Source organism: Sebastes umbrosus, chromosome 13, assembly GCF_015220745.1.
Source record: "Sebastes umbrosus isolate fSebUmb1 chromosome 13, fSebUmb1.pri, whole genome shotgun sequence".
NCBI lineage: Eukaryota > Metazoa > Chordata > Actinopteri > Perciformes > Sebastidae > Sebastes > Sebastes umbrosus.
Window position 1 is genome coordinate 9998133 of NC_051281.1, and position 24620 is coordinate 10022752.

The following is a 24620-nucleotide window of genomic DNA, read 5'->3' on the forward strand; positions in this document are numbered from 1 at the left end:
TGGTCTTAGCAAATTAGTAATAAACAGTGGTGGATGAAGTATTAAAACGTTTTACTTAAGTAAAAGTAGTGTAAAAATATTCTGTTACAAGTAGAAGTCCTGCATTCAGAGTCTTACTTCAGTAAAAGTACAAAAGTATTAGCATCAAAACATACTTAAAGTATCAAAAGTAGAAGTACTCATTATGCAGAATGGCCCATTTCAAAATAATATCTATTATATTATTGAATAATATAATTAATGATGCATGTGTACATGACTTTAATGTTATAGCTGGTAAAGGTGGAGCTAAATTTAAGTATTTTATATACTGCTGATACATCCATAATGTATTAGCTGATTTTTTTTAATTTTTATTTTCTATTAATAATCTGAATATGCAAAGTAACTAAGCAAAGCTGTCAAATAAAGGCAGTGGAGTAAAAAGTACAATATTTGCTTTCAAAATCAGTAATAAACAGTGGTGGAAAAGTATTATGATATTTTACTTAAGTAAAAGTAGCAATACTTTAATGTAAAAATACTCTGTTACAAGTAGAAGTCCTACGTTCAAAGTCTTACTTATGTAAAAGTACAAAAGTATTAGCATCAAAACATACTTCAAGTATCAAGTACTCATTATATTATATTACTGAATTATAATTACAATGCATGTTTACATCATTTAATGTTGTAGCTGGTGAAGGTGGAGCTAATTTTAAGTATTTCATATTCAGTACTGCTAATACATCATAATATATTAGCTAATAACCTGATATTTTCAGGTGGAATTTCATTCTTCCATTCATTCTCACTGTGCAATATCATTTTCCACTTGTGCAACTTTGTTAATAGTCTGTTTATTGTCAATACTGTATATACTGCTCCTATTTTTATACTTCCTTCTATTTAAATGGTTCATATTTTGTTACACATTGTTTAGCTCTTTTTTTTTACTGTGTTAGCTGATGCATCTTGTTTTTGCACTATCCCCTTTGCTGCTGTACACTGCAAATTTCCACAATGGGGGACTAATAAAGGAATATCTTATCTTATCGTATTATTGTTGTTGTTGTTGTTATTATCAATATTTGTTATCATGATTCGTTATTTATTTATTTATTTTATTTCTATTTTTTTTTTTATTATTATTTTTTTTTTAATTTAAAAAAAAAAAAATTCTATCTTTATCTTTATCTTTATCTTTATCTTATCTTATAAAATGTAAATACTCAAGTAAAGTGCCTCATAATTGTACTTAAGTACAGCATTTGAGTACTTCGTTACATTCCACCTCTGGTAATAAAATACATAGCCAATTTCAGTAAATATATTTATAAATATATACTATTTTTACTTGTAGTATAATGTTATGTATTTGCACGTTTGGGGCTGTAGAGGCTCGTTGTTTAAAAACAGATTGTGTGTTTTAATAATTATTCCTGAGACTGAGTGAGGGGCCGAACCGGAAGTAAAGATACACCACCTTCAGATGAGCTCTGAAGGAAATGTGGAGCTTTAACAGAGAAACAAAAGCGCTGCTGCTCTGACACATCACATCACCTCACCTCCAGTCATGTTTACTGCTTCATAGGGAAACAGAGGAAGCAAGAAGGAGTCTACTCTAATGCCCCTGAAGACGAGGAAGCAGCAACAAAAGTACAACAACTCCAGACTGAATAATCTCCAGGTAAGATCAGAGTAACCGTTAACACTGGCTGTGCTAATGCTAACCGGTGTTACGGTTTAACAAGTCACCATGTTAACTGGTGACTCTCGTCGTGGTTGCTCATAGTGACGACGACAGGAACACAACATAGGTGTCCTCATAAAAGCCTTAAATGTTGTACTTTAATCAATTTAATAAATACATACTTACATAAGTTACTACGAGAACTACGGGACACATTTGACGTAAGTTACTGCGAGAACCGAGGACACATTTTTAGCTGAAAGTCACCAGTTAACACGGTCACTCATTAAACCGTAACACCTGCTAACTAGCATAGCTTAGCATAGCGTTAACCGGTCAGTTGACTATTTATTTATTTACACAGATAATTATATGTGGAGGATTTTTGGCAACTCATTCGCAATTGAACTATCCAAATATCAGACTTAATCCCCCTTTTTAAATGTAGTTATTACAACAACTACACTGGGTTTATGCTAAATTAGCATGCTAGCATCAGTTAGCAGGCTAGCCCGGACCGTTAGCACTCTGTCCTTGCACACTAGCGTCAGGTGTAACGGCTCTCTGACAGACATACATACATACAACCAATAATTAGTTCAGTCAAAGGAGACATATTAAAGTTACAATAAGAACTATATAAATAGGATTATAGCAAGAAAAGCCCCAAAAATTAAGAAACAATATATGAGAACAACATATCTTAAAGTTCCTCTAAATACCAGTCATTTAAAATGGGTATGGTCTGAGTTCAGCAGCTTAACAGCAGAAGGGATAAAGGACTTGAAGTAACGATTTGTTCTCCTGAAGGGCACATGTGTTTGACATATACTCACTTTTTTTATATTCCTGTATCACAGTTGTTACCCTGCACTAAATTCAGTTTTAACAGTTTTCTTCATCTCCTTGTATTTTTATATCTGGTATATATATATATTTATATATAAAACATGTTGTTAAAAAGGCAGTAAAAAAAGTTAGTAGTGCAAAGTACAAAATAAATATATATATATATGTATATGTATGTATGTGTGTATAGATATATATATATATATATATATATATATATATGTATATTTATATATATTTATATATTTATTTTAGTAAAATATATATTTATTTTAATAAAAATATATTTATATATTTATTTATATATTTATTTTAGTACAATATATATATATATATATATGTATGTATATATATATATGTATGTATGTATATATATATATATGTATATATATATGTATGTGTATATATATATATGTATATATATATGTATGTATGTATATGTATGTATGTATATATATGTATGTATATATATATATGTATGTATGTATGTATGTATATATGTATGTATGTATGTGTATATATATATATATATGTATATGTATATGTATATATATGTATATGTATATGTATATATATATGTATATGTATTTATTTTGTACTTTGCACTACTCACTTTTTTTACTGCCTTTTTAACAACATGTTTTGCACCATGGAACTGTGATGCTGGAAACTTGAATTTCCCTCGAGATCAATAAAGTTACTATCTATCTTATCTATCTTATCTATCTTGTCTATCTTATCTATCTATCTGTCTAGTCATGACATGCATGTTTAAGCTAGCCATGTACTACTAGCCTCTACGTCATGTTGTCAAGCAGTTGGCTCTGAGTTGACCTGCGTAACCGTGTCGTACCACCACACATCAGACTGTAAAGGTTACTGGAGTTCATTCAAAGTCTGCAGCTCTTTTTAGTAGCCAGTGTGCCAACTTAACACTTAATTTTAACCAACGAAGCGAGCAGTACGTGTGTGTATGTGACAGGCAAGTGTTTGACAGTTATTGCTAGCTGTGGTTTTAAAGGGTGTTTTGATATTGATCATAATAATGTTTCTGATTATGTGATGCTTTATTTGTGCAAGAGGCAGCTGTGTTCATCTCACAATTACTGTCCACTTAAGTTAGACTGCAGCCTTATATATGGGTGGTCCATTGATCTGGCTTGACAATGCAATAATGAATATTTAATGTGAATATATATATATATATTGACTCATTGGTTCCACACTGATATTCTCTTGTTAGGTGTGCCTGCATGCAACAGACCTTGACAGGGAGATGTGTAGACTTCTTTAGTGCTGGGCTATGCTAGTGATCATTATTGATACTGTCCACTTAAGTTAGACTACAGCCACATATATGGGTGGTCCATTGATACGGCATATGGCTTGACAATGCAATAATGAATATTTAATGTGTCCAACGAAGCGAGCAGTACGTGCGTGACAGGCAAGTATTGGACAGTTATTGCTAGCTGTGGTTTAAAGGGTACGTTTTGATATTGATCATAATAATGCTCTGATTATTGATGCTTTATTTGTGCAAGAGGCAGCTGTGTTCATCTCACAATTACTGTCCACTTAAGTTAGACTACAGCCTTATATATGGGGTGGTCCATTGATACAGCATTTGGCTTGACAATGCAATAATGAATATTTAATGCGAATATGTATATTGACTCATTGGTTCCACACTGATATTCTCTTGTAAGGTGTGCCTGCCTGCAACAGACCTTGACAGGGAGATGTGTAGACTGCTTTAGTGCTGGGCTATGCTAGTGATCATTATTGTTATAAATTATTAGTTAATATGTAAGGTGTGTGTTTTAATTTCAGTAATTTGATTAAATGACAAATAGCCATTTATCTAAATTGCAATCTGTTAATTTTCTGTTGAGAAAATCACCCCTTGACTGTCTAATATTTTCAGTATTGGCGGTAATCACAATTTTATCCTGCTGACCACAGGGACACCTAATGGCTATTTCTCAATTACTGAGATTAAATCTATAGCAAACACAAATTATGACTGAGTTAGAAAAATTCAAACATCTTAATGTTTCAGCTTTCTACCTGGTGAGAAATATTTCTGGCCAACAAAAGGTCGTCAGCTATTTACTCTCCTTTGTGTGTTTGTTGCTTGCTCAGTTTCTCCTCAAGAAATTCCGTTTATTTTATTTTAATAATCCCTTCACAGTCCACAGCATTTTAAAAGTCTGTGTGGGTTTTTATATGCAGGGGAACAGGACTCTACATAGGCCTAAGTGTCTAACAAATTACAATGTCTTGCCACGGTTTTGGCCTCAAAGTGCAAACAGAAATGATGTACTATATATTAAGATAATAAGCATGTGTTGCAATGGTGGCCAAATTGAACTGTCAAAACTATCTGAATCATACATGTCATAAAATGCATTTAATTTAACAAACTGTTGGTTCAAAGTCCGGTGACATGTTTGCTCGTAGTAACCTATTGAACTTTTTATCAGCTAATCAAGTGTTGCCCTGTAGGACTTTGAGACATACCTATATAAGCCTTTATCTGAGCAGTGCCATCTTGGACGGTAATCCCACACTCGCATTGTATAGTTGTAATCATTTGTGACTGTCTGGTTAGCAGTCAATTTCACCCATTAACTCCCTCCCTCCTTTTGCCATTAGTCCCATTATTTTGCTGACTATAGCAAGAAGTACCTTATATATCCTTGACTCTTATCAGTCATCACCTCTTACTATGGCTACATCTCAAGCCCAGAGGGAGCTTTGAAAGGGTCGTAACTGTGTTTAAGTGATGCAAGGTCGTTCTACGTCAGCCAGCTCTTTACCTTGTTTGTTAAATACGGTCTGTCCTTTCTGAGATACCCTTATGTTGAGGCTTTGCATGGACGGTTTGAGTAGTTTTCAAGATTTCCTCAATATCAAAACCCATTTAGGGCTGCAATTAACAATTATTTTCATAGTCAATTTATCTGTAGATTATTTTTTTTTTCATTAATCGATTAGTTGTTTGGTCTATAAATGTGAGCAAATGGTGAGAAATGTCAATCAGTTTTTCCAAAAGCCCAAGATTACATCCTCAAATGTCTTGTTTTGTCCACAACTCAAAGATATTGAGTTTACTGTCATTGAGGAGTGAAAAAACCCAGAAAATATTCACATTTAAGAAGCTGGGATCAGTCGGACATATGTCACTGAGCATGTTCAAGGACACAGTTTATACTGTTGAGAGCAATAAACTACACTCACTGTGACTATTGTAATAGGTAATATATCACCCAAAGGAAATTATCTTGAATGTGTTTTTAATAGTTTTTGGACGACGGTAGATGGCTATGCAGACGATACATGTTAGTAGGACCAATGAATTGCTGTATCTTCAAGGGATTTGTTGATAATGATAAATATACCATATAAAGTCATTATGTAAGGGATAATGCACAGCGAGCCAGTCATTGTTGTGAAATAAACCCAGACAGGGCGATGCGGCCCTGACGCGAAGCTTTATCTGGGTTTATTTCACAACAATGACCTGCTAGCTGTACGTTATCCCGCTTATTACACAGCTACTTACTTAAGAAATCAATAATTTGACACAAAAACGGGCCGCCAGAGTCCGACATCAGAGCTGCGCCAATAGCAACAGTCTGCTATAAAGAAATAACAGACCGTAGAACGCCGTGATTGACCAATCAGAGTCGAGTATTCAACAAAGCCGTTTAATAATATAATGTATTGTGCCTGTTGGTTGTATTATTGCCATACATGACTTTGCCATGATGGTGATGATTTCGGTTTGTCTTATAAACTGTGAAATCCAATATTGCCAAAATTGGGATTTAAATTTGGCAAGTGCAAATTAAATTTCTCCTGGTTTATTATCACCCTCCATGTTAGTTTTTTTGCTTTCAGAATCAGATTTATGTGCCAAGTGCATATATACAAGGACTTTTACTCAGATTGTATCCATGTCTCTCAATGTACTTACACAGAAATAGAAATAACCGCTAGGAACGAGGACAACAAAGCATATCTGGCCCGTGTGTGCATGTTCACAATCAAAGGAATTGAATGTACTTTTAGTGTTGTTTTTACCTGCCAAGATTAACACCAAGAGTAACTCTTGGCTGTAGTGGTAGCAAGTGCTGTGGCTTTAAAGCATTACACTTGGCGTAACAAACAACCGTATAATTGAGGTTGCTATTGGGTATTCAGCATTACAGTGATGCTATGTGCAGGATTGAGAGCAGCATTTCATGCTTTGAAACATGAACGACCTTCATTGTCAAGCTATCGCAATGTATTTTTATCCCTGCTTATGTTTGGCTTTTACGCCCAGTGGCAAGGCCTCAGGACTGTACTCTAACCTTTGACCTATTTGCTTCAGTAAACGCTGGAGTTTATTTCTGATTTTCTCTGCCAGCTTGTCTGAACCACATTTGACATTAGCTCTGTGTGGGGACCCACAGGCTTTTGTCGGCTTGCCCACCACTAGCCCTGTCTGCCATCTCTGTGTGGCTGAGCAATACAGATATGTTGTAAACAATTTTCGATATCTAATGTACTGTCAAGAAGACAAAGAGAGCGAGGATGTAGGATAAACATCACTGATTTCCAGGCTTTGCGTTAATTCTTGGGGTGGGGAAAATAAATCGATTTAACTATGTATTGCGATTTTTTTTTTTTATATTTTTTTTTGTAATACATTTTTTAATGCCAGAAACAATATATTTGCTTCATTACCTGCACTATCGCATATTAAATCCAAAGTGGTAAACATTACACATACAGTAAAGTATGGAAACACTATGGGTTTCACGCATTGCCTGGAAAAGCAGAGCTAGACATGATGGCTAAAGCTGCATGCTAACTCTGTCATGGACAGGAAACGTTATCGTATTGTGGTAACGTGCGGTCAAGCCAGCCGCCAAAGGCATCTCCGTGGTCAAATCAGCCGATGCTACAACAGTAGCACACTCATATACTGACATTTATGGTAAATACAGTCAAACGGAGCTGACCATGGATGTATAAAGAAAACGGAGCTGACGGGGAAAGGTATCGACGGACTTGGCAAAATTAGCGGAAGTATACGCGTGTGACTACGTCTGGTTTTCAAAATAAGGTGTTAAGGTGGGAACTGTACATACAAAATACATATATTGAAATAAGATTGATTGGATTATATTTATCCGAAGTATAAAACATTACATGTCCCTTATAAATTAAAAAGAAAATACCACTAATTTGTGAGGTAAATGTCTATTCTTGCTGGAAAAAATTTAATAAATAATTCCTGACAGTGACTGATATATTTGACTTCAGGACATGTTTGACTACCTACATAATGAAAATCAAACATTTTGACTGTATTAACTTAGATATTTTTCAAATTAAAAGTCAATAGAAGTGTGTCATCGAACTTTTTCCCATGGTCTAGTGTTAAAAAAGTTAACAAAAAACACAATAAATCATTATATCGAATCGCAATACCTATAGAATCGCAATACTTAAAAATCGCTCTACATATCGAATCGGCACCCAAGTAATGTGATAGTATTGAATCAGGAGATAGGTGTATCGTCCCAGCCCTAATTAAGTCATCCCTAATTACACTTGACTTAAGACAAACAGTACAGCTTGGCAACACACATGAAGAGGTTGTTTAAGGAAACTATGTGCCCTCCTTGAGGTCGTCATATCTGTCTATTGCTATGTTACTAAAAGGTGGCCAATGGCAAGGTGAGGCAAGAAATTCTACATCATGATTGGTTCCTTTAGCGTAACGGATGCCCTTCTGCTAACTCCACCCTGGTTGAGGAGGGCCCAGCCTTCGTCTTTGTTAATGTTAATGAAATGTGACATAACCAGGGTGCCCATAGCCTGCTAATCAGCCCTAATCTGATCCATTGGATTAGAGGATGGGGATTCTTGTCAGACACTGCTTACAGTGCATGTGTGCCTCCTTCCCTCCAGAAGTGAGCCATCTTTCAGTCTTCCCAGCATTCATTAGTGGACTCTTTTTGCTCTTGATGAAGATCCTTTCTTATTGGTAGTTTTCCTCGTGAAATGAAATTCTCTGCTCCTCAGTAAACTCTTGTGCTGATTAGTCAGCTCTTCCAACAGCATCTGGGGTCTGGCTGTGTTCTTGCTGTCATCATCATAATCTCCCTCTTTCCTCCTTCTGTGGGATTATCATGGCTATGAAGCAGGACAGCCTGTGACGATCCACTGCTCTCTGCAGGACTTTTCTTTGTTATTTTTTATTCTGGCATTGATTTGGTGAGATACCAGGAGCCAAAATGCTGAACCAGAGCGCTGTGATGATCTTCACTGGGATCTGTGGGTCATTGGTGCTTATGGCCATGGCCTACTATGTCTACTGGTAAGTTAAATGTGAAGAGAGGTGGTTTGACTGTGTTAGGATGGCTCAGTCGTTCACAGTGCTAAGTGTAGTACAGACCTTTGCAAGCCAAATTAAGTTTTTGAAATTAAAATGACTTGACAAAGGCGCAGTGCCTGCTGGGATGTGGCTTATGTTTGCCAGTATTTAGCTGGTGTCTTTTAAAGTTAATTTCAACAGTCCTTTCTCATATCAGAGACTCCTAGCAAGCAGTGGTTATTTGTTGGCATAGAAGCTGTATTCAGGTGATGTAGAGCAGAAGCAGCTGTCCGGCCTTAAGCAGCTTTAACCCAGTCAGCGTCTCTAATCTTGATGAGGTGGGCCTGTACGCACAGGGATGTGGACCCCCACTGGCTGCTTTCATGGTCAAACCCAATGTTTGTTTCTCTGAACGTCTTTTATTCCATCTTTATTCCATGGCTTTATTGAATACTTGATTCTGATTGGTCAATTACGTCATTTTACGGCCTGTTATTTCTTTATAGCAGACCAATACTATGTACAATAGATTGTTGCTATGGACGAAGTTCTGATGTCGGACTCTGGCGGACCTTTTTTATGTCAAATTATTGATTTCTTAAGTAAGTAGCCGTGTAATAAGCGGGATAATGTACAGCAATTGGATCGTTGTTATAAATCCCTTCAGGGTGATAGAAGACCCCTCCTGCATCACCCTATCAGGGTTTATTTCACAACAATGACTGTACATTATCCCTTACTTGTTATGTTGGTCATTGAAATCTCAACGCAACGAAATATGGTCTTAACAAGAGAACACTTGAAGTTTGGTTTAAACCACCACACCATAGGGAAAAGTTGATTAGTGCGATAATGTGAATGATGAAGTCATTGTGCTGTTTTAAGCACAATGGGTTGTTACTGTCTAATCTTAACACTGAACTACTAACCTGAATAGCTGAAATGGAGCACTGATCCAATCAATTACAGTTGGGTTGAGCAGCACAGAATTGTTTATCTATTGATCTCGGATATAGAGCAACATGTACATTGGCAAGGTTATTTGGATGTTTGTATAAAAACATTGTAGTAGCCAATATATATTGTGTGAAAAAAGGTTATAATCAACAAAATACCTTTTTTGTAATGCTTTATAAGAGCTTTCCCATATAGAGCAAACTTAGTAGAGTAGGCAGCCATTATTAGCTCTTCAGTATTCATTGGTTTATGCTTTTTCTCATCTATAGATAGTCAGAGAAAGTAAAAGTGTGCGTCCTGCTGCTCATACTGTCTTCAGTTACAAAATCCTAATGCAACCTGGAGCGTCTCTCCTGCTGCGCTGCTGACGGTGCTGTCAGCCGAACACTCAGTCACACAGGACGGCAGTAAAGGAGGTCGTACCAACGTGTGCTTCAAAAGTAATTTACGCAACTTCACTGACAGTCAGCACCAGAGCTAAGAGCGTCAGAGCAGCCAATAAATACGAGTCACGCCACCCTACTTTGCGCTGTCCACCTTCGCAATGCTTCCTGTTTCTATTACCCCTCTCTACTTCCATCACAGTTAGTTATGTGGTTTTGAGATAAGACTCGGTTTGTAAAGTTTGCAGCCTTCCATGTTGTTGCTCCTGAATTATTCTGTGTACAACAATGCAGCTAAAAAGCAGTGATTCCACCAACAACATGTGAGTCGACTTGAGGTCTTCTCTACAGATGACTTGAATCATCGATTTTTAGGGGCAGCCCTATAACGTACAAATCTCTTTGTTTTACCAGCAGATCTTTACTTCCACTAAAGTAAAACTTTAGAATAAAAGATGAATATGAGAATGTACTCATTAAGAAAAAAATAATTAACTTGGTTGGACTAACATTCCCTTGAGACCCTGTTTGGCCATTTAAACCTAATTCTCTAAGCAAATATGTTGAGTGCTGCTGGTTAGTTGCATTTTGCAAAGTGAAGTTATTTTTGGAGGTGGCTTGAATGCACACAGTCATAAGAGAAATTTTGCTCTCGGCACTGTGAACCAAGGCCTCCATTTGAACTTGAGTGAAAATGTGTGGTTGTTTTGAGTTGTATGACTCCATGTACAGGACAGAAAGACAAGTATGTGGAGGAAAATGAGAACAAAGTTCATGCTATGTTTGGAAATCTGTCTATCTGAGCGCTCACACAGAGTTACTGCTTGTTACCAAAGCAGAAGTTGGTCGGGGAGCCTCTATTAGCTGCTTGTGGCCAAACAACACCAAGTTGAAAGTTTTCACTCTCTCTAGCAAGTCTCCACAAGTTGATTTTTATACAGTATTGACAAGAATTGAAACCAGCAGCTGATTGTTAAGGGAAAAAAATAAATATAGAAGTTTGGCCCTAAAAATACGAACCAAAGCACTACATTACTTGGTTTGAAGCTATTATTTTTTCTTCGAAATGTGGTTAATATCCCTACAATTTAACAAATGCAAACAAAATACGGGTGAATTGTGATAAATAAGCATGAGTAACTTGATCAAACTGTGTCACAGCTTGATTTAGCTATCACCGAAAATGAATCCAAGTCAGTCAAAAGCTAAAGCAAGAGCTAAACCGAAGCTTACATTATCAAATCACACGCGTAATATGTTTACCTTGTGTGCATTGCAGGATAACCCCCCACCCCCAAGCATGCACGTTTTATGGCATCTTTGGGACAACAATGTAATTTAATTACGTTAACATTTACCAGTAATTTTCACCAGATTATTTGGTAAACGCTTTAGAAACAGGTGACTATAAATTAGGGGTGGGGGAATAAATCGATACAGCACAGTATCGCGATATTTTGCGTGGCAATATTGTATCGACACACGGACGTCAAGTATCAATCTTTTGTTACATAAACTATTAACATCTCAAAAATCAGACGGTTGTAGCGGGCTCAGTCTTAAAGTTAGAGTGAAGATGCTTGTATCATATGAAACTAGAAAAACCTGAGGAATCAAATGGTACCAAACATGTCATGTTAGCTTGTCGGAAAGAACTTGAAATAATGCTCCAAAGTTAGGCTAACTTTGGTTGTGGAAAACTGGCATGGCCAATTTCAAAGCGGTCTGTTGACTTCTGACCTCAAGATATGTGAATGAAAACTCTGAGATGAACGGAGTGAAAACTGTATGTTTTTAGATAAAACAGATGTTGACAAACTGCATAAACTTATCGCAATACTCAGCATATCACAAAATGTTTGAAATCGCAATTGTGACTTAAGTATCGTGATAATATCATATCGTGGAGCCTCTGGTGATTCCCACCCTTACTATATATTAGACAATTTAAAGTGAGATATGAGCATTTCTAAAGATTGTCCTTCCTATCCTCTAATGGATCTCACATCCTGGGGCAAAGGTTTAAGCGTAGTCTGTACGGTAGATTATGCTGAAGTCAATTTATTAAAAAGCAGTGTTACATTAAACAAAGACAGATGAATAGGTTGAGTAACGTCTCTAGGAACTGGTTGAGAAACATTTCCCCTACTACCCACTAACCTTTCGAGACAGCTGTGGATGTTTGGACTGATAGCCAAATCCATCAGGCGATTGATGACTAACATGCGCATGCCCTAACCCACACTGCGGTGTGTCTCCTACTCCTAACCTCAGAGATTTAGAAACGTTTTATGTTTGTTTGCCCAACAGACTGAAGCACTGTGGATGTGCATGTAAGTTTTAATTTCCTTCTCACCCGGCCACTTTGTTATTCTGTGTGTTGTGTTACAGTGTTTGAGAGGGATTGATTGCACTGGATCAGACTAGTTGCCCTCAATGAGCTGGATTTGTGTAAACTATGTGGCTTAATTTAAGGTTGCTTGGTTTGCTCTTTACTGAAGTAATGTTGTAATGATACAGACTTGAGGTAAATTAATATATTTGGATTGCTTGAAAATTAAGGCGTAAAAACAACTCAGGTTACTATGCTTTTGGTGTTTTTAGGAATGTACTCGCTTTCATTCATCTCTGTTTGGTTTATCTAGTTACAAAATATACAAAATATATAAGTGAAGCAACAAGAAAGTAGTCATTACAGACGCTTTGTGAACAAGACAGTGTCTGTTGGTAGAGGCCGTTATGTCAGTGTGACACGCAGGCACACAATGTTACTGTCTCTCTCCCTTGTTGTCTGGCTTTTTGCAGGCTGTTGTTCTAAAAAGCAAACACCAGACGGCCTCTTTTTTGCCGATTTGCTGACACAGTTGTGTGTCAGTGAATGCAGGTGACTGTACATATGTTGATGTTGCTAGCACTGCACAGTTACAGTAATTGCATAATAAAACACAGTTTTATCTTCCACTATGAGTTGAACTTTGATACTTTACTTTGAAAGTGCCTGTTCTCGTGAATTAAATTGAGTACTCCCTATTTACAGATAAATAGTATGATTAACCACAGGTGTTTTATTTAAGCTATTTTAGACTGGATTCTCATTTTGTACATTTATTTTATGTGACGAGAAGACATTGATCATATGAATTTGTTTTATTAAAAATATTTCAGAACAAACTAAAATGCATTTTTGGCGCTTAGCCATATACTCTGATGTTGATACTGTCACAAAAAAAAAAAAAGAGAGCTAGTTGAAATGTAAAACAAAGCAGGCGGAGGCCCAGTTGGCAATCTGAATCGCCACACAGATCTGCTAAGGGACAAGTCAGATTAGAAATGTTTCTCAGAACAGCTTTAAACTGGCTTGACCTACACTCTAATGGGCTTTGGTGCAGATGTGGGAGCAGTCCATTCAAGACGGGGGCGGCCTGTGGTCGCACGACGGGTAGTACTCATTGACTAAGTTTACATGCACAAAATATTCATTTTTTGTTTAGCATTTTTTATTGGTTTTCCATTAAACGCATCATACATTTATTCGCAGCATATATTAGAAATAAGTGTATACAAGGAAAAAACAGCTGCATTATCCAAATTTTTTCAATTATGAATGGTAAAATATTCAGTTTTTTGCCCCTAAAAGACTATTCCTAATAAGCTGTTTACATGGCTAATAAAAATGAATAATTCCACAAATATTTCTGTTTACATGCAGCCGTGCACTCTGCTTAATATAACCGGTGGTGGACTTGTTCAACCGTGCAAACACAGCCTCCTTCTTTCTTTCCTTCAACCACCTTCTTGAAAAAGTCAGTGTTGAGATATTAGCGCATATCCAAAAACCTGTTGATATCCAAGTCTTTCATAATGTTTAACAGGAGGTGTGTTTCTCTTTCCGACCAGAAATGTGGGCATTCCTTTTGGGCAGGCATCTCTGCAAACTGTCGGCTAGTTGGTTTGTGTACAACGCACAGAGCTGGCTGCAAACCAGCAAGAAGCCGTGTGTCGCAAACTGCTGTAAAAACCCCAATTGAGACGCATATTCTGAATATGCTGTTTACATGACCAATATCAAATTCTGAATATTTTCATATTGGGAATAATAGTGGAATATTGTTGTTCATGTAAACAAAGTCACTGATAGTAATCAAACAAAAACGCTTAATATTTGTGTGACCTACTGCTGTGAACAGTGTTGTGGTGACTGATCTAACAAGTCTATGGCAAGTACATTGTGTAATATGAGATCTAATGGGCACCTGGCCTTACTTTGACACAATACAAGCTGTATTTTGTGGCATGTGCCTAATGCAGATCCACCTTTCCTTTTATACCTGCTTATTCTTATTCAGCATCATGAAGGGGTGGAGCCTTTCCCAGCATGCTTCGCACAATCACAAAAACATCCTGGATAGGTCCCCCGTCTGTTGCAGTGCTAATAGTCAGATAAACACAGTCACAGCCTTACCTTGGGGGGAATTAAATGTTTCCAGTTCACCTGAGAATATGATGCACTAGGGCTCGAGCTGCAACTAAGGATCATTTGTGTAATTAATTTGTTTTGTCAAAAGGAGAAGGTCTTCACGTTTGAAGCTGGAAATGGATCAGGCTTCAAAAAATAAATATGATCACTTAAAAAAATGCATTCATTGGCCATGGTACCAATTCAGTGTCTCTGTTAATAACACAATGAACACCATGCAAACATGAGGGATATCACAATAATTAGTAGTTGCAGTGCATGTGGGACGGACTGAATTTAATATCTTTTTCAGTATTGCAGTGCTTAGGGTTAAGTGTAAAGTCTACTTCTCTGTATAGGACAGTGAAATTTAGTTTTCTGAGGCCTGTCATTTATTTTTATTAGAACTATGGAATATAAATCCTGAACCTGAACTATGCTGATGACCGTTTCTGCTTTTTAAAAATGTATGTCATAGTGTATTGAAATGTAACTGAAATGTGCAGCTCTGTGTAAACTGTGCCTGTCTCATAGCCTTTGTGAAAGTTTAGGCTCAGATCAAAATGAGGACAACATCTAAACTTCGTAAAGATGCTCTTTGTCAAACCAATATGTAATTTTTCGACAGCTATAATGGGACATGACTTACTGAGGCGTATGCTACAGTTTGACCCAGCATCTGTCTTCTGGTTCATGTTAACTTGCCACTCATCTTGTCAATAGCTAACACAATTCAACCTCGATGAAACATGCACTTTCTTAAATTCTACTGTAATGCCACTGCACTGTTTCCTTTTATGTCACTTCTGCCACTGTGAACTCAACCTCTGTTCTTCTGTCTCCATCAGGTCTGTAGTATTGGCTGACGGACCGTGTAAACGCGGCTTGTAAAAGGATCCCACCGTGGTAAGAAACATGGCTGTTTTTTTTTTTATTTCTGAAAGCATGTTTGCTCACAGAACAACAGACTTAGGGGCCGTTCACATGTTTTTCGCGGCCCTCAAATCTATTGTTGTCATTGTAGATGTGCAGAGGGCGCGCTCAAAAGCGAGAGTGACACTGTCGCAGCATACAAGTGTTCCCAAGAAGCACCCCAAAAAAAAAATAGTTCAACTTTTGGAACGCAGCAACATGCACCACATATCATGTGACGAGGAATAACCAATCAAAGCCAGCAGATATCTTTTCTTTCTTCCGTAAATATCAGTCTACGGTAAATATATAAAGCTACCCAGAGCTTCATGATCTGTCCCACAGATTATTTTACTTGCTTCACTCTTTCCGTCCAAGAACGTCACAACATCCGGTTGAAAGGTCAGACAAATCGAGCAGTAAAGCTACTGTGAGGGATTTATGGTGCTGGAAATCCATTTATCTTTGTTTTGACTTTAAGTTTAGTCAGTGAGGCTTACTGCTAAATTTACCCCTCCCTAGTTTTTTATAAACTAGCTCTATTAGTCTATTTTGATGCCTTTTATGCACTCTGGGACGTTATTTACATTCAAAGTACAAAAAAAAATCCTATTGTGAATCAATTTATTTCCATTGTGAATTAGAAAATGCTCAGCGGGTCGTAAGTTGAGTATGACAGGTCTTCACTGTTCCATCATCTCTAATTGTTTACCACCCTCCCCTCCCATTATTATTACCTTCGTTCTCCCCCCACTCCCCCCCCCCCCACATCCTCTAGTAAAGTTGTTGTCCTTTGTTTCTGCCCTCTCTCAGGTTGGTCGTAGTGTATAGAGAGGAGCCCACTCAGCTCCTCAGCCATGGCTCTGCTGGGCTACCTGAAGAGCCTGTTCATCTTGCAGCTGCTGATGGGCTTTGTGTTTGTGGTGAGCGGCCTCATCATAAACTTCATTCAGCTCTGCACCTGCATCCTCTGGCCGATCAACAAGCAGCTCTATCGCAAAATCAACTGCCGGCTCTCCTACTCCCTCTGGAGTCGTGAGTACATGATTCTCTTATGTTGTTGCTTTACATTATATTTATCTTTAATGCAAATACCAAATTTCAAAAACACCAGTTAGTGTGTCGTCTCACTTGACCTGGCCACCTGTCGAATACATGTCAATTATTCAATTTCTTTGTAGCTCTGAGATAAATCTATGACGGCGTATTAGGACCATTGTAGTTAAAAAATAATAATTACGGAGCCAGGGGAGAGGGGTAATATTCCGATAAAAAAATCAGAATTTTCCAGATTAAAGTCATTCATTTACGAGAAAAAAACTCACAAATTTGCCAGATTAAAAAGTCGGAAATTTACGAGTTCACACTTATGCCACCCTTAAACACTGCGGTAATGCCGCAGAGTGCAACATTTATTAATATCTACATTATATATTGTAGGGGACACATCTGTTTATCTGGGGAAGGCTAAGCAGGGTACCCCAGACGTTCCTCTCCCCAGCAAACTCAAATGACATAATTCACCATAGTCTGTTGTTCAACACAAGCACTTATGTTATGAGCCTTTTCTGTGTTTTTTCCCTTCACACTGACAGTGACAGTTAAAGGGTCAGTGTGTAACCATGGTAACGCAGTGTGTTCAGAGTAACATCTTTTCAACGGATGGTTTGTAGAGTTAGCTGTGCTGAAATAAAAGACGCGTCTTTGTGTATTCAAAGATAGAAGTTGTTCATTCCTACTTTTCTGTGACTTCTATAACATTAGTACTTATGTTCATAAAAGAACACATTAAGAACATGAAAGAAAATGTGTTTAATGAATCTTTCAGGACCTTCGCCTCGCTCAATTTTCCAAGTTTTTTCCTCGTAAATTTATGACTTTATAATCTCACAAATTATGTTTTTTTTCTTGTAAATTTGCCTCTTTAATCTCAGAGAATATCCATTTTTTTCTGTGTAAATGTATGACTTTAATCTAGGAAAGGAGTTTTTTTTCTCGGATATATAACCCCCCTTCCCCTAGCTCCGTAATTTTTTATTTTCTTTTACCTACAATAGCCCTTATACGCCGTCGTATAAATCTGAGTCCCCAGCTGCTGGATCTTCCATAATATCACCAGGCGCCAACTGTCTTCATCTATCTGCTGTTTGGTGCTGGGCAGGTGGCAGTGGCTGCCTATGTGGGTTAATGAGAGCAGCTGAGGCTCAAACAGACATCACATTTACACCAAAATAGCTCCGTTACAGCTGCAGTTTTGTTGCGAGTTTGCTGATAATTCTCTGTGGGGTTTGTCACAGCATGAATCAGTGTTATATTAATCAGCAAACCTGACTTGTATTTAAAGGAAAAATGCCTCAAACTGGTAGTTAGCATAGTTCTTATAGTCAATACTATAAATGATGAAGTGATGTCAGTACATTCCCAGTGCACATGATGTGTTGTTGTCTCTGTGTGCAGAGCTGGTGATGTTGCTGGAGTGGTGGTCGGGCACAGAATGCACCCTATACACTGACCAAGCCACGGTGGACAAGTTTGGCAAAGAGCATGTCATCACCATCCTCAACCACAACTATGAGATCGACTTCCTGTGTGGCTGGACCATGTGTGAAAGATTTGGCATCCTAGGGGTCAGTAATGTAGCAAAAATCAAATCAATTATTAGTTGTAGTCAGATTTCCATCCAAGCTTCATCATTATATCTGTCCTCCCTCTCTAGAGTTCAAAAGTGCTAGCCAAACACGAGCTACTGAAGGTTCCTCTGATTGGCTGGACCTGGTACTTCCTAGAAATAGTCTTCTGCAAAAGAAAGTGGGAGGAGGACCGAAAGACTGTCTTCAAAGGGCTGAGCAGGCTGAAGGACTATCCTGAGTATATGTGGGTAGGTACACGACGTCAGGCGCACTGTGTCTGTCTGTCTTCTGGTATAAGTGTAGTAGTAAACTGTGTGTGAGGTTTAGCAGTTTGCTTTGAATCATTTTCATCCTACTACACATCCGTTTGCAATGCCAAGTCATGTACTTCTGCAATCAGTCAAGTCCAGTCCTGTCTCAGAGTAGACTGCCTAGTAACAAACAAGACATGTAGTTAAACAGGAAGGCAATCCAGGCACCCCAAAAGTCTAAGAATAAGTGGCAATGAGGAAGGAAATATTAAAAAGCCTTTATTGTAGTGGCTAAATCATTAAAAAAGCCAACATGTTTGGACCACTGAAGGGCTTCTTCAGGGCGCTGTAGGAAGACCTACAGTGGATTTGCCTTCCTGTTTATCCTGATTTTTTTCCCCCGTTTTCCAACACATTTCTGATCGATGGTTGAGTTCAAAGGGCAACCACTTATCTCTCTCTCTCTCTTAAGACATGTAGTTACTTGAGTACTTCATGTGCATGTACCATAGGAGTTACTGGTTATGATTATTGAACTCACTAAGTCAATTGCTGAAAAGAAGTCCTACAAGGCAAGACACAGTTCATCATATGTGTTTACACCCATACGTTGAGTAATAATCCCTCATTACAACATTACAGCAATTATAGCAGGTCAAAGGTCAACCACAAACTTGGCTCGTAAGCTAATTACATTGAGCAGTTTAGGTAACGACATTACTGTTGGCCTTTGGTTTTTTCTTCCAGAGGAGTTTGACTAACCTAGGAGGCTCATATGAAACTAGAACACCTAAGGAATCCAGTAGTACCCTCGTCATACTAGCTTGGCGCAAAGAAGGCTAAATAACGCTCCAAACTTACCCTAAATTTTGGGATCCCTTGACCTGAAAATGGGTTCTAAGGTACATTTTGAACGGATAAAAAATGTGTGATTAATTTGCGATTAATCGCAATTAACTATCGACAATCATGCAATTAATCGCGGTTAAATATTTTAAACGATTGACAGCCTTACTACCAATAGAAACAATGGTCAAAACTACAAAAATAAGATCCAACTTATGATAAACTGGAGTTTAATAATTTAATGTCAGTTCTTCAGGTTTCATAGGGATACACTACTCTACCATTCAAATATATAAGGAATCCAGATGCTGCCCTTTGACCCAGTTTTACTGTATGTAGATTGAACTCTACTTTATATACACACAAGTTCTCTGAGTGCACCAGCTGTATTTAAAACCTCTCAACAGGAGGGTGTGTGTGTTTTCTGTGAAACTTCATGAACTGGACTTTCCACTGTGCATAAACAGCCTGAGGAGGCTTTCACTCCGCTTTGGGAGGCAAAACAGCTCTTTTCTGTTTACACAAAACAAGCGGTTTAAATACATGGCATCCTACCTGGTGGCAGCAGCAGCTCCTGCTGTTCGTTGTGCACCTTTACCGAAGGTGTAAAGCACCTTGAGTTACAGATTTCCCCCGTGACTCAACCAGTTCACTGGCTGAGATTAGGCAGATCAGCGGTTGATCTAATTACCCCTTAAGTCAAGCATTAGGCCACTGCTGATGACATAGTTTTTACGTGTTGAGATAAACAAACTAAACACTCTTTGGTGGAGTTATCATCCGCCTGCTCATTGAGATAAGATGGTAACTTTATTTTATCAGTGTTACATTGAGGTGAGCTTGATCTGTGATTCAACCAAGCAGAAGTAGGGTAGTCGGTAGTGGATGGGACAAGAGAAAGGAGGTCACCTCAAGTCTGTGTGATTAGTTTTCATAGGTGTGTGTGTGTTAACACAGCTCGTCTCCCTCCACAGTTTCTGCTGTACTGCGAGGGCACCCGCTTTACAGAGACCAAGCACCAAATCAGTATGCAGGTTGCAGAGAGTAAAGGCCTGCCCAAGCTCAAATACCACCTACTCCCCCGAACCAAAGGATTCACCACCACACTGCAGTGTCTTAAGGGCACAGGTAGTGTGCACAAACACACACACAGACACGCAAATGCTCAATTCACATATGAGTCTTTTATTCATAATCTGTGTTTTTTCTTTCGTACAGTAACTGCTGTGTATGATGTGACTCTCAACTTCAAAGACAACCAAACCCCCACTCTCCTGGGCATTGTCAACGGCAAGAAATACAAGGCTGACTTGAGTGTAAGGTGAGTGCCACTGATACCCTCCATTTACCTTTGAATCATCAGTTATTGTAATAATGATGCATTACGCTGCCCGCTGTACTTGAGTTTCTTCAAGTGGAAAATGATGAATGTCTTCTAACCCTTTTGGCCTCCTTCCAACTGCATTTTTTTTTCCCGTAACAATGAAAGAGACAGTGAGGGCGTTCAAAAATGTTGGCTGGTTTCCCAGCACGTTCACGGTCTCAGAACAATAACTCTAATGGCCAAGAGAGCTGGCCACGGGACAGAAACAGATTGGGATGGCTCACACTGAAATGGCTGGGAAAGGTCTTTTGTCAAGACAGCAGAACTTTAATTAGAGAAATATAGTGTTTCTTCATTTTACTCAATTAAAAAAAACTAGGAAAAGGATACTGGAGGATAATTTCTTTTAGTTTTGTGGTAATGGTTGAGTAGACTGGGGTCAGTGAGTTTAAAGAAATCCCTCAGCACAAAAATAGATATGTGGTGCAGAGTGGAGGAGACTTGTAGGTGAGGGAGCCCCCCCTGGTGGTGAGAAACCATTATAGCAGGCCACAAATGATTTACTATTTTATCAGAACTTGATCCCCGGGGGGAAATTGGGACGTTACAGTTGCTCTTTTGTCCATATTATAACGATCTGAGAGTCACGCATTACATTTGATGGGCCAGTTTATTGTTAGATAAATAAATAAATAAAATAAATTGTTTTTGATGGCCATCCATTTCTGTTTCGTTGCATGTTCCCGGACTCTTGTTCTCGCAGGATTTCTGTGGTTGCTTAGCGATGCAACAACTGTTCATCCAGTGTGTTGTTCTTTTGTATTTTCTCAGTTGTTCAATATGTGCTCATTTCAGAAAAAAAAAATCTGTGAATGAATAATGTTGGCTGAAATAGCTAGTGTCTAAGAATTTTTTTCTTTTTCCCACCCAGGCGGTTTCCTGTGGAGGATATACCAGATGATGAGAAAGAGTGTGCCATCTGGCTGCACAAGCTCTACCAGGAGAAGGTAAACTGAGGAAAGCTGACACTAAAGGCACAATCTGTAATCAAAATATAAAACACACAAAGTATTCACAGATGTTCCTTTAAACTCAGGGAACACACTCTCAGACACCTTAACTCACTCGTTGCACACTGATGAGTAGTTACTAATCCAGCTGTTTGCATGCTGACTGGATACGTGTTGGATCCTTTAGTATGAAAGTGCAAACTTCCTTAATGACCCCAAATGCATCTCTGGCCTTTGAGACCTGCGCTACGTTCCAAGTGTCATACTTTATCTTTTTTACTTCAGTAAGTACTGCAGCTGCTTTTATGAAGAACGTACTGTTGCATGCAGTATGTACACCATTGGGACATACTACTTTATCATAACATTGTGCCTTGAACTTTGACCCTCTTGCTCATATACCACCTGCACAGAGGATTGTGGGTCAGAATAACCAGAAAAGCATGCTGGCTTGCATACTGCAAAATACGACCGGATGCAGTTTTGGCATACTGTATTTGACATCCTATGTAATGGGACATAATACTGGTTTGAGTACATAGTATATGTAGTTTTATATCATGATACAATAATTGTTCTGTAAATTCAATTAAGAAATGGTTTGAAATAACCATACCGTGCTGCATCACATTGGATTATTTTCTTCTTTTATTTTGAACTTTCATACAAACAAAAACAACTGCTGCACGTGAGACAACAAAAGACTCAAAACAGTAAAACTAAAATACTTTCGAAATGGAAACTTGAAGGTTCCTGAAAACAATAATTTTGTATGTTTCAGGTTTCAAGGTTAGCGTGTGCAAATAAATACAAGCCTTTGATATAAACATCACACAAATTTGTATTTAAGGGTATACCAAAAAAAAGAAAAGACTGACTTTCCCTGCGGGATTTGCTCATCTTTTATTTAAAGAAAGCACAAAACAAAAATAAACTAGTGTGCAAATGTCTGGTAATCATGTAACCAGAGTTCTTCCTCATTTTGAGTTGTTTGGGACGCCTCCTCCTGCTCTACTTCACTCTCCTCCTCCATGTCTGCCCAAACCACGTTACCTTGCGAGGCAGCTGGATTCACGACATTGCGATATTGCAAGATCACGCATGAATCACAAGATCACACAAGAATTGCTACCGCTGTTGAAACGATATTGCCAAATCTCTACCGGTGGACACATTTCGACCGTTGCCCAACTCTGCTGTCTAGTATGTTTAATGCAAGTATAAGGGAGGTTGCTGTGTCTCAGGTTCGAATGAAGCAACACGATCAGTTAGTAGAGTTCAAACCAGTTCTTCTTGTCCCGCTCAGGATGCCTTACAGGAATACTACAAAAAGGAAGGCAAGTACCCCGGACCCACAATAATCCCACGTCGCCGGCCATGGACGCTGCTGAACTTCATGTTTTGGGCCACCCTGCTGCTTTCGCCCCTCATCAACTTTGCTTATGGAGTGGCAGTCAGTGGCTCCCCCCTCCTCATCATTGGCTTTATCATCTTCCTCATCATAGGTAGGTGAACTCTGCACAAAGTGGCCCTTTTAGAATGAAAAATGACACCGTTCCTTCCTCTTATGGATTGACTAAGAGGTTGTTTGACTTTTACTTTTTGAATCGCTGTCCTCATTCACTCCACTCTTTTCTTTTCTCCTTTGTTCTCTCCCCAGCCTCGATAGCTATCCGCCGCCTCATAGGGGTCACCGAGGTGAAGAAAACAGGCTCCAGTTACGGCAACCCGGAGGCCAAGAAACAAAACTAAAGTGTGTCACCCCCCCTTCGTGTACGGCCGTGTCTGTACGGTCACCCTGCGGTGTCTCACCCCTACCCAACTCCATTCTCCTCCTACTGTTGAGTCAGTTGGCAGGCCGGGGAGGAGACCCAGCTGTGAAAACATAATAGAGACCAGAGTTAGAAATACTAATGGCACTTGAGTGAGAGAGAGAGCGTGGAAGGTCTCAAGGTTCAAGCTCTCTGGTGTAACACAGAACATAAAGGAGGGGGAGATGCAGTACTGTATTCTCCTGCATCTTTCTTAATCCAGCTAGCGACCCACTGTCCACAACATCCAAGTCCCATTAAATCCCGGTAACACCCAAGGTTAAGCTCCTAAACTGTCTGAGGTCACATGGACAGAAAGTCAGCCCATTTCCTGCTCTGCTCTACCTATCTCCACTTCCTGTCATCAGCCAATCAGGGAGTGGTGACATGCTCATTCTTTTACAGACCGATCCGTATCTGATTTAAAAAAAAAAAAAAAAAAAAAAAATCGTAACCATCCAGGGACGGTTTGTTTCTGCAACATGCAAGACGTCTCCCTCCCTTTTTTTTCACTTAGTGGGACTTGTAATGGGATCCGGTGCCTTGACGCCCAGCCTGGCTTCCTTAATCTTAAAGGGTCGGTTCACCCAAATCACAACACATTTACTATTTAACTTCTAAGTATCTAGCCAGGTGAATAGTTTGGGTTTTTTTATGTGCCCAGGGTCTGAGATAGCCACTGACACTTTTACAGCCCCTCCAATACAATGTAGGTGAATGAAATGTTGTCCATGGTGCTCAAATCATTGTAAAAGTACATTTGATAAACTTAACCCTGTGGTTTCTTCCCAGAAACAATGTCTCTGTTACTTTGGATAATTTCTGATAATGTTCATCAGTAAATATCTGTTGGTTGTAAAAAGAATAAATAATAAATCATAGTAAAAACTGACCACATTGACATCATTGGATTATCCAAGTAGTAGGCATATTGTTTCTGGAGAGAAACATTGCTCTTGAGTTTTTTCAAATATAATCTTTACTAGGGCTGTCAAATAATATAATGATTTAACGCAGCTTGTGATTTTTAGGTTGTAGCGGCTCAGTTTTAAAGAGTGAAGATTCTGGTATCATGAAACTATAAATCTAAGGAATCCATCGGTAACAACTATGCCATACTAGCTTGTCGCAAAGGAGGTTAAA

At 38.5% G+C, this 24620-nt stretch overlaps 1 protein-coding gene across 4 annotated transcripts; it reads left to right on the forward strand.

Annotated features, from left to right (window-relative positions):
* The first annotated feature begins 1459 nt into the window (after window positions 1–1459).
* Window positions 1460–24369, forward strand: agpat3 (1-acylglycerol-3-phosphate O-acyltransferase 3). 4 transcript variants are annotated; one of them, XM_037790226.1, is made up of 10 exons: window positions 1460–1669; window positions 15542–15599; window positions 16419–16640; window positions 18063–18232; window positions 18322–18483; window positions 20307–20460; window positions 20551–20653; window positions 21588–21663; window positions 22973–23171; window positions 23327–24369. In XM_037790226.1, the coding sequence occupies exons 3-10, from the start codon at window positions 16463–16465 to the stop codon at window positions 23416–23418; spliced, it is 1134 nt and encodes a 377-aa protein (XP_037646154.1). In that variant the 5' UTR covers window positions 1460–1669; window positions 15542–15599; window positions 16419–16462; the 3' UTR covers window positions 23419–24369. The 4 variants fall into 4 exon arrangements, with proteins under 4 accessions (XP_037646154.1, XP_037646157.1, XP_037646155.1 ...); XM_037790229.1 differs by lacking the exon at window positions 1460–1669 and adding an exon at window positions 1872–1893; XM_037790227.1 differs by lacking the exon at window positions 1460–1669 and adding an exon at window positions 8491–8900.
* The last annotated feature ends 251 nt before the right edge of the window (window positions 24370–24620 follow it).

Excerpts from the sequence above, each read along its gene's own strand:
- agpat3 (XM_037790226.1), top strand. The coding sequence starts at position 16,463 with ATGGCTCTGCTGGGCTACCTGAAGAGCCTGTTCATCTTGCAGCTGCTG. Across the intron at positions 18,233-18,321 it reads AAAGATTTGGCATCCTAGGG|AGTTCAAAAGTGCTAGCCAA; the intron begins GTCAGTAATGTA and ends CTCCCTCTCTAG. Across the intron at positions 23,172-23,326 it reads TATCATCTTCCTCATCATAG|CCTCGATAGCTATCCGCCGC; the intron begins GTAGGTGAACTC and ends TTCTCTCCCCAG.